The 10,822-nt window shown below is 42.4% G+C and overlaps 1 protein-coding gene across 4 annotated transcripts in view; it reads right to left on the minus strand.

The window, feature by feature from the left end:
• PRKD3 (protein kinase D3) overlaps positions 1–5,306 on the minus strand; it is a 73,971-nt gene extending 68,665 nt beyond the window's left edge. The window contains exons 1-2 of one of the 4 annotated variants that reach the window (XM_067562687.1): positions 4,634–4,931; positions 38–1,111 (exon numbers count right to left, since the gene is read on the minus strand). In XM_067562687.1, the coding sequence (XP_067418788.1) occupies positions 38–328 (291 nt within the window). In that variant the 5' untranslated portion in view covers positions 329–1,111; positions 4,634–4,931. Of the gene's footprint in view, positions 1–37; positions 1,112–4,633; positions 4,932–5,209 lie in introns of those variants that run through there. The other 3 variants (XM_067562692.1, XM_067562688.1, XM_067562691.1) reach the window with 3 other exon arrangements.
• Positions 5,307–10,822: the final 5,516 nt, after the last annotated feature.

The raw sequence follows: 10,822 nt of genomic DNA on the forward strand, positions 1-10,822 counted from the left end.
ATTACAATCAACAGCATTGTATGGTGTTATACTATACCTTCTGGTAAACTATAGAACAGATTAGGTCTTTGACAGATGAGAGGGACAGGTCCTGAGCTTCAATGGTGACAGTCTCCCGAGTGAGACCGATCTGCAGCAGGAATGAGACCCCATGCATAGAGCCCCTGGAGTTGGTAAGACTCTGTGTGCTGAGGCTGCCATTGGACAGCCGGCTGGAGAGCCCCGATTGGGGACTTGATGACAGAGAAGGGGTTGGTGGTGCAGCAGCATGAGATGCAGGAGGAGAAAACTTCTGTAAGGATGGAGGAGAGGAATCGTTTGCTGACATCTGACTTTCTTTAAATTTGTAGAGATCTGCCTAGTTGTCAAATTTTAAGAAAAATATTTGACCAGAATGTTGTTATAATATTACAGTTCAAATGATAGTCTAAAGTTTCCCTTTTTCAGTTCAGTAAGAGGCCCCTGACTGGTACATCATGTTCATCTTCCCTTTCATTCTGTTCAAGCTGATGAGCAAGAGAATTTCAGCCAGAAGTTACTTTAGATTAAAGGTCCTCTTTCCACAGCTTCACTCAGCTGATCAAAGACACAGACTTGCCTTTAGCACCACATCCAGATGTTTGGAGAGGCTTAAATCATCATGAAATTGTCTCCTTCAGAGGAAAGCATCAACAACGCTTTTTCACACGCGTCCTTCATTTTATGTCTTTTGAGAAAATCTTGGGCTGAGATAGAGAACTGTTGGTAGCTCTTTAAAAATATTCCTTCCCTCACTTAACTCCAGACACTATATATCAAACACAGGCTCATCTTCACTTAGACGTCCTTTTCCATTTAAACAAAAAAACATGTGGATAGCATCCTAGGCCAATAATACTGCATATAAGTGTTTATAATGAATCTATTTTTTCTTCGAAAGTTCTTCTCCGAGTTCATTAACATGCGAGCACATGATTAAAAGGTTACCTTCACAGATCTCCACGTTTTCATTTTTGTGAAGTGTTTTATCTCATGAAATGCAGGAACAGCATTTCTAAAAACACAAGCACATTAAATGTAATCTCTAGGTTCACCCAGATAATCTGCAGCATTTTGAAATGTTGTATTCTGCCTGGTAGGGGGGAAAAATTGATATTATTATTTCAAATTAGTTTATAATGTTGCATAATAGCAGTATAATCACATTAGTTTCAAAGTATTTCTGATTACTTACAAATAAGTCTATAGTGTAATCAATCAATTTTACATGCATTTTGTTGGTTAATAACAGATGCTTAACTGTTTCTCTATTGTATGCCATACTATGTACATCGTGCCTAAAACTACATGCTATATCTGCCACATATGACATTTCATGATTGTTTTCCCAGTAATGTCAAAGAAAAAAGCAATTTATACAATAATTATTAATAGTAGGAGGTAGATGGTGGATGGGATAAGAAATACATTAAAATGCAATTGAATATGCACAAAACCACAATATTATCATTAGAATAGTCTTTGGCACTTAACTTGAAATTCCTAATATTATTCATTCAAGCCAATATAAAACTGTGAAATAAGCACCTAGAAAAGTTTAGCTATTTATTTACACAATGTTTTCACAAGAGCTACTGTACACCACATTAATGTTCTTATCCCTGACAAACAGTGAACCTGCCACAACTTTTTATCTGTATTTACTATTATTTTGTGATTATTTTAATTCTTTTTTGGTCTGCATTTGGTGATTATGGACTCAGATTATTTGTTGTAAAATATTGTTGGGTGAACCAGCATTTTAAGCATTCAGTAGGAATGATGAATAATCATCCATTGAATATATTTGTCTACACCAACTGCTCTGACTGAATTTTTAATAGCACTGAGCTTTATTATTTGTCTATATTAATGAGCAAAGTGAGGCAAATTTGCATTTCATAACAGGAACCATTATGACAGATAGCCTCAAATACAGTGAAATGTCCTGTCACACATATACCAATCTTAAGCAGAACTAAGGGCCCAATTCTATGAGATGTTAAGCACAATCTACTCCCACTGACATCCACAGAAGTTAAGGATGCCCAGCATTTTGCAGAGGATGCACAGCATTTCAGAGAAACGCATTCTAATTCACACTTCACTGGTTCATCAATGTCTCTTCCGCAATCTGAATAAATATCACTGGAATGATAAACATTTCTGCGTTTCCCCATGTAACTCTGCTCCCACAAAAAGAAACCATCTGTGAAAGCACCAGGTAACCCAAGTATAAGGATATTATACGTAATGTACTTTTTTCAAAAACAGATCAATATAAGATATAAAAGCTCACATGCTTTTCATCATCTACTCTGTAGATGAGGAAATCCCATAGAGAACATTATCATCTCTAACAATTAAATTAAGCCTTAAAAAGTTAACAAACGACTCCATAATTTCTTCAAGACAGGAAATAAAAACTACCCGAGTAGGAATAATGCTGATGAACATTACAGGCCTAATTTAAGAAATTAAAACTGCTGGTGAATATCTATCCATAATATAATCAAAGATCCACTTGAGAGAAAGAGAGAGAGTGTGTAAAGTGACATGGCAAAAGTTACAAAAGAGATGTAAAGCTGGAGGGGAGAGAATTAGCCCGATTCAGCAATCAAAACTGCTGATATGGATGCCTTGTTCCCATGAAATCAAGGTGGCTGATTGCAAGATTCATATCCTAGCTTCCTAGCAATTATCTCATCCAAAAAACACAAAGTGAATTTTTACCTACTTAATCTTTCAGTGTAACTAGTTACAACAAAAGTATTACTTTTTGCACACCCAGAAGTGTATTAGCCTGGCAAAATAAAGAGAGACAGATGTGCTTTTTGAGACAGGGAGTGGGACTGTCACAACACAAATTAGGGCCTTAAACAGACAAATCAGAGAGGAAGGCTAGAGTGACAATTACTCAGTAAGGCATGTGAACATCTTAATGGTTTCTTTAATTTTGAGAGTTGGCTGTTGTGTGTTTTCCATGTGTTACTTTCCTATCCCTCATTTCTCATAGACGAGGTTACATAAATTAGATTTTAGGAGAGATCTAAATGAAGCAAGAGAAGTGGTTTAGTGAACACATTTGAGGAAGCGATTCCAAGAATATGGAATAGTATAGGAGAAGACATGGATGTGTGTGCAAGAGAAGAAGAAATAATTAATTGAAGTGATGTCATTGGTTGCTGGAAATTAAGAGAAACAGGTCAAATATACAGTGGATGAATGCTGTAGGGTGTAGCCTCTATTTGGCCAATTCCTATACTAAAAACATTAAATGCTTGCATTTAAGTCTTTCCATACCAATTTTTTTATTATCTGCACATAAATGTTTAAAGCAGTTTATTGAAAATGAGGTTGATTGATGCACTACCAGAAGGGTTCATTCAACAAGACTATTCCATGTAAATATAATTTACATCTTTATGCAGTTTTCAGGCAAGGATTATAAAGTGATTAACAAATTCAGTTAGTCCAAATATATATTTTAAATAAATCAAATTGAGGCATCAATGCTCATTCCTGAAATGCTTTAAAATTGTAAAAAATAAAATAATTCACAGAACCTCAGAAATCAAAGCTGGAAAAGGCCTATTAGGTGATCTAGAGTCCCTTCCCCTGCCACTGCAACACTGCTCCCTACACTACTTTCTGCAGTGTTTTGTCTAGTTTAGTTTCAAAAGTTGCAAGTGATCTTCCACCATGTTCGTGCGAGGATTGTTTCACAAAGTATTAGATCTTTCAGACTGTTTTTTCTAATGCGCAGCCTACATTTTTCTCTCTCCTAAATTCATCCCCATTATTCCTACTTAGTTAGCCCTTTAAACACCACGGGGTGGGGGGGTCCGTCCGTGACTGAAACTCCGAGGTGCCACAACACCACAAATAAAACATGACTCCTCTTCCTTATCAGCAAGTCGTTGGCTGGGTTGTTATTAGTTTTCTCACTCTCCTGGAAGTTGTGTTTTGGCCGGAGCGACTGAGAAAGGCCCACGTCATATGGCGTTTGGGGTCCAGGTCCAGCCCTACAAGCCCCTACCCATGCAACGGGGCCCCCTACACTGCACGGGGCTCCTCACACGCGTGGCGAGGCTTGGCCACCGGCTCTGCGCGCTGCCTGCGCTCGTTACCCCCCCGTGGCCCCGAAGAAGGGCGCGGGCGACGGCCCCGCGCGCTGTGGCGAGGAGCCGGTCTGCCCCGGGGCAGCGCGCGGGGACGGCTCGCTCGTTCGCACAGATTTGGATTCGGATGGGGGGGGGGGGGAAGCCGAAAGTTTCCGGACCTCCCCCCCCTTCGGGAGCCACCTTTGTAGTCACCCGCGGGTACGGTCGCCCCCCCCCCAACACAGCGAGCGGCTGCGCCTCTCTCCGGAGATGATGTGGCCTCAGTCCGCCCCCCCGCATCGAGGTGTGTCCCCCCCCGACCTCAGCGGGAGCACGGGACCGCCTGGGTCAACGCTGAGGAAGCCGCCCCCGCAGCAGCAGCAGCAGCAGCAGCGCCCGGGGTCCCGGAGCCTGCGCTGGCCGCCGCCCCCGGCCCACCAGCCTCCCAAGACCGGATCGGGCTGCCCCGCGCACGGCTCCCGCCTCGGCCCTCGCGCAGCCCCGCTACTCACTCGCTGGAGGGACACGGGCAGCCGCTTCACACGCATCTCATTATCCCCGCTGCGCTCCCCGCATCCACAGAGCCGCCCGGGACGGGGTGGGGGCGCGGGGGCTGCCGGGAGCTGTAGTTCCGCCTCCCCTTCCCTGCCTCTGCCCAGCGCCGCGGAGGAACGACAAGCCCCGCCATGCCCTGCGGGAGCAGGGCGAGGGGATGGGGCGGCGCATGCGCAGGGCTCCATCCAAAAGTTTCCGTTAGTTTTCTGCCTGTGGCGGTTGATGCTCTGAAGGGCTTACGGGGCCGCGCGGTGGGGGGGGGGCCGGCAGGGGGCGCCGTGTAGTTACCCTCCCGCCCCCGTGGGGGGGCCCGTTCGCCCCCTCCCTGGGGTACGCCCTCTCCCGGGGAGCCCCGCCCCTCGCACACGGCGCGCGGTCGGGTTGGGCTGGGACCGGGTCCCACCGAAACGTTACGGGAAACCGCCAAACCCGCCATCGCAGGCGGGAGCGCCGAACGCAGGCCGCAAACCGCCCGCAAGGGGTGGCTCCTGCCCGCTCGGGAGCTGGGCAGGTCTGACGTGACCCCCGCCTACCTGAGTGTGTTGCACGCTTGCACTACGGCTACCAATAGCTTGCTCCTGTGGCACGTGTGCACTAGGGCCGCCACATGCCTGCTCACTGTGTTGCACGTTTGCTGCCCACCTTGTGGTTGAGTTGCACGTTCACACCACAGCTGCCCCGTGCCTGCTCGTTGTGCTGCACGTTTGCACCCTGCCTACCACCCACCTGCTTAGCGTGTTGCACATTTGCACCATGGCTGCCGTGCACCTGCTTGCATTGCACACTTGTGCTGCAGCTTCCCTACACCTGCTCATTGTGTTGCATGCATGCAACACTGCTGGTTCCCACCAGGAACATTGTTACATTTCCAAAATGTTTTTCCCTCTTTTCTTACTGTTAGCACAAGAAATCTGCTTCTCAATTCCCCTTCTTTATCTATTAATTTCCAACAATGGGAAAATTGGTAGAACACCCACAATAATCAATGGCATTTTCCAGACCCAAGTTCTTCATCAAGTTGTCACTGTTCAAACTCAGAAATCTAGACAGCTTTCTACTCTCTATCTCCTGTGCTTCCCCTTTACTAGATTATGCCAGTGTTTTCAACCTGGAGTCTGTGGACCTCTGAAGGTCTGCAGACTTTCTAAGATTTCCAAAGAGGTCTGCTTCTCCATTCAAAATTTTGTAGGGGTCCGCAAATGAAAAGGGGTTGACAACCACTGGACTGTGCCATAGATTAGGGATAGTTACTAAGCAGACCACGGGCCAAATCTGGACCGCCAGACACTTTGAATGGACTGTGAAAACTTTTTATTTACCTATTATCATTATTGTTATTGTTTTTGTATTATTTTCTCTGGAATCTTGACTTTGACAAAAATAATTGCTTATCCCTGCCATAATCCTTTCTATCCTTACTCACTCTTTCCATGTCACTATTTCCTTTATAAATTGTAGAACATTCACTCATGATACAAATTGGTGATGCCTGGACCTATCCTTTTAAGTGCAAGGACAAATGGACAAATTGTGCAACAAAATACCATATTGCACAGATTTCCAAAATTGTCCACTGGGCACTTGCTCAATAACTTCTCTAAGGAGAGTTGGCTGGTCACATGGTGCTAGTTCTCCTCATTTTCAGCTGCAAAATCACATAAAAGACAGCTAAGTATACGTTAAATATCTCCCTAGTATATAGACAATTGCTGTAGTTACTGGGGTGTTGTAATTATGAATGGGACGGGAAATAATCCACGGATTTGCAAAAGGAGAGGATCCATGAGACAAGCCTCCCTTTAAGATGTAGCTCATGCTATGAAAATGTTTTAGAGCTCTGTTCTATTAGCATGCTTATTTGGATGGTTGTGTTGGGGCTGGAGTTCGCTGCTACTGATTGGACTCTTCATGGCTGGTAAACTGGCTTGATACATAATAATGTGACTAACACAAGTTCTTGGCCAAATGATGCTTTTGTGTACGAATAGGCTAAAATGAACACAGCCTTAGTGGGCTGTATTCAGGATAGACCCTGGGTTCATTGGGGTCCACATGTTTAACTTTATACACAATGATTAGTCCTATTGACTTCAGTGAGACTACTCACCGGGTATAAAGTTAAGCACATCCCTAAGTCTTTGTAGGACCAGAGCATTAGGCTCAAATTTTCAAAAGTGGTGACTAGTTTTGGGTGCCTGTATTTTTGGGGACCTAACTTGAGTAAAATGGGTATCCAAAAATCAGTGACCACCTTCTATAAAGTGGTTATAATAATACCAGATACTGTACAGAGGTACTATTAAGTTTAATATTTGAAAATCATGTTGAGATCAGTTGGAAGAAGAAAGCTATAGACAGAAGCACAAAGAATTATTAGTGTTGCCAGATTGAGATCTCTGCCTTTCAAGACAGAAATGAGGAGGCTGGTCAATGTGTTTTTTAATTTCCTTCATCTTATGCACATAAGGCCTGATCCAAAGCCCATTGAAGTCAATTGGAGTCTTTCCTCTGACTTCAGATTAGGTCTTTAAGCACTGCAGCTGATACAAAATGCTGCAAACCCGAGTTCTGACTGGAGCCAGGTTATTGGATCATAATTAGCCTAGAGCTTCCTGTTGAAATACAGAATAGTTTTAAACAAAAATTGCAGAAGTGAATGGCTGATACAGCTTTTAACTGGTTTTGAATGCTAAAACACGCTGGGGCTTTTTAGGGAAGAATGTTCCACGAATAGATGATGTTGTTGCCAAAGCACTGTACACGATAATTCTGAGCAGTCTTTGTTTTTCTCTCCCCTAAAGTGGGACACCCACACACCAACATTATAAAACATAAAAATCACTGCTGTAAACATGATTCCTGATTTCTATCAGAGCTAGGAGTCATACTCTAAAATTTTAAGTGCAGCAAGCTTTTCACATGCTGAATGGCAACCCCCAAAAATAGTGGTTTATAAACAATAACAGATGGGTATTAGGTACTACCACAATCATGTGGTCAGCAATTAAGCTTCTTTGTAAAGAAGCTCAACTCTGTATCATCCAGTAGGGTTGATGCTGTTTAATTTGTTGCCCTAAGCCACAATAGTTGCTTTTTCATAAATTAGAATTGAAGATGGATTAGTTAAAATAATTTTTTATAGTTTGTTAAATAGCACCACGAGAAACTACAAATCAGGAGACTGTAAGCACAATATGGCTACATGCTGTATTGACTTGCTGGAACACCCAAACTATTTTGTTCATACTTTAAGAGCTATAAGTAAAAAAAATCTAAAGGCAGCTCTGCATTTCAATATCTATATATAGTAGCACATATGGCTGTATAAATGCTGGGTCTAGTTTATGTGATTATACTGCACAGCAATACTGCAGTATGAGCATTTAGGCACTGATCATCTAGACTAATTGAAAGTGTAAGCAGCCTAATTTACCATTTCTATGACTATCACAATCTCTATTTAACAGACATTTCCTGTGGATTTCATACATTTATATTTGGCTTCCTAATCATCTCTTTTTCAGGCTCTCCCTGAAATATTTAGGCTTCCTCCTCTGTCTTCACAACTCAGATCATTCACTATTAGAATCAGCTGGATTTCCCAACTTGCCCCTTCTTAGGTATCTTTAGGGCCAGCAGGCTAAGCCGTTAGTAATTCTAGCATAATGTCTGAAACAGGGTTAACTGATTCTTTGCTAAAAAAATTTTTGTATTCCATAAGGAGTATCATTTTTGTAGTCAAAGTGCATTTTATAGTAATTGTTTATTAACTGTTAAAATATATAGTTTTTCCAGTTCTAAGTTTGACATAAGGATGTGTTTTTGCACTAAAAGAAAAGTGAATCTATTCCTTTTCATTCTACCTTTCTGTTGTTTAGTGTTCTTCTAGCATCTAAATGGCGTGCAAAAGGAGGAAGACCCTAGGGGATTTGACTTCTGCATTTGTTTGAGAATCTCTGCAAGAACACAATGTTTTAGTAATTGCTTGTTGTGGACCCAGCCCTGCATACTTTGCACAACCTTAGAGTCAGTGGGAATTTGGGGTTTGCAAGGAATTTTGGTTCAGACCCTGAGATAGAAACAGCAATTTACATAAGTAAAATATGGGATTATTTTTCTTCTCTCCAGGTCACAACCCTGTGATATATATTTCTATTCTAATTGCTACAGAACCTCAATGGATCTGGAGTACAGATCTGGTATGGATAAAATCCTGAAATTTGGATGCCTGTCTGAATTTTCTTAACCTCTTGGCTTGAGAAAAGGGTCCACTTTTCCTCCCCACAAAGTTAAACTTTGTCATTAAGAAACCACCTCCAGCAGGAGAGTGGAAAGTAAGGCTTGTGGTTTTAAAATCATGGGGGCAAATTCATTCTGGATGTAAATCTATTGAAAACAATCGATCTTTTGGAATTCACCCACCCACCCACCCACCACTAATAAATATAGTTATGGCCTGATCCTGCAACTCTTATTGACATGAGTTGTTTTTGCTCAGGTGAGTGGTCACATTTAAACCATACTCAAATCCTATTGTCCCCATTATGAAGTCAATGAAAGACTGAGCTATACTCACCTAAGCAAGGGTTTCAGGATTGAACCCTTTATTATTATATTATTGAACCCAGTATTATTCAGTTCCCAGCAATTGCAACTGGAGACAATATTGGTCTAAGGAAACAGGAGCCCTTAAATCTCAGTCACTGTGACGCTTCCCGGGGTAGCCAGGGTTGCGATGCACCTTGTTGCCACCTGCCCTTAGCATGAGGAAGCCTTGTTGTGCCTACAAGGGTCAGCTCTCCAACTCCACCAGCCATGGGGGACATAAGCATTCTCCTCTGATCCCACTGTTAGTCTACAGGTTAGTGATAGGCATACTCCAACCCCCTAGCTCTCCTAGGATGACCAGCTAGCAAGTGTGAAAAATCAGGATGGGGTGGGGGGTAATAGACACCTATATAAGAAAAAGCCCCAAATATTGGGACTGGCCCTATAAAATCAGGACATCTGGTCACCCTAAGCTCTCTAAGCATGTCCCTCGTCCACTGGATACTCACCATATTCACAGATTCACTGCATCCAAAGGAACAGTTTTATCTCAGCTCTACCAGTACTACCTCAAATCACTGCTCTGGTTAACTCACAGTGCTTACATTGGTTTATAGTGAAATCAAATATAAGTTTATTTAACAAAGCATAGAGATTCAAATAATAGCAAGTAGAAGTACTGGAAACAAATCATAAAACAAAATCATACTGCTCATTCTAGAGCCTAGACTTAGTTAATAAGATACTCTCATGGCTAATAAAGTATTGCTCACCCAAAATCCTTGTAGCTCTTTACAGACAGGCAGGCTGTGACCCTTCTTTCATGAGACATGCACACTGTCTTTTTGCCTCCTAAGTGAAGGATTCAATGCGTCTCTTTGCACTCCAAGATATACCAGACCACTTCTTTGGATTTATTAATATACAGGATAGCCCCTGCTTTTTGTTTCTTCCTGTATATTTCCTCTCCTGTAGATTTTACAATATCTCAGTTTGCAGTTGGCTCAATAATCAGTATGCAAACAAGCAGACACTGTGAGGCATACAATACCCAATGCACAAATGGCCACCCAGGGAAATAGATGTCAGTTACCTCAGAGATATTTCTTTGAGGCAGGAGGTATGTCACTTCCTGGTGACCTGCCTTAATTCCAAGATTTTAAGAGCATAATTTTCAGTAAAAATACATAACTTAAGTATTATCTATACATACATGTCTCAGTGATTATGATGACCAGTGGGCTACTTGGTTGTCAGTAGAGACATCACATACTTAGTCCTGCCTTGAGTACAGAAGACTAGACTAGAAGACCTCTCAAGGTCCCTTCCAGTCCTGCAGTTCTATGATTACATGCTCCCCTTTGGTAAAATATTATGTAGATATCTGACCCAGGCGATCCCTATATAACCCCTGGGTCACAGTCACTGTCTATACAGTGCTTACACGGTCTCATAAAGGGCCTGGTCCAATGGCCACTGATATCAATAGAAAGGCTCCCATTGACTTCAGTGGGCACTAGATCAAGGCCACATTGTGGTCATCTATCACAATGCAATCTGGACAAAACAAATTTATACCAAACATGCTTCCTTATGGT

This window comes from Emydura macquarii, unplaced genomic scaffold, assembly GCF_026122565.2.
Source record: "Emydura macquarii macquarii isolate MOO-44397 ecotype Brisbane River unplaced genomic scaffold, CSIRO-AGI_Emac_v2 contig_2457, whole genome shotgun sequence".
NCBI lineage: Eukaryota > Metazoa > Chordata > Testudines > Chelidae > Emydura > Emydura macquarii.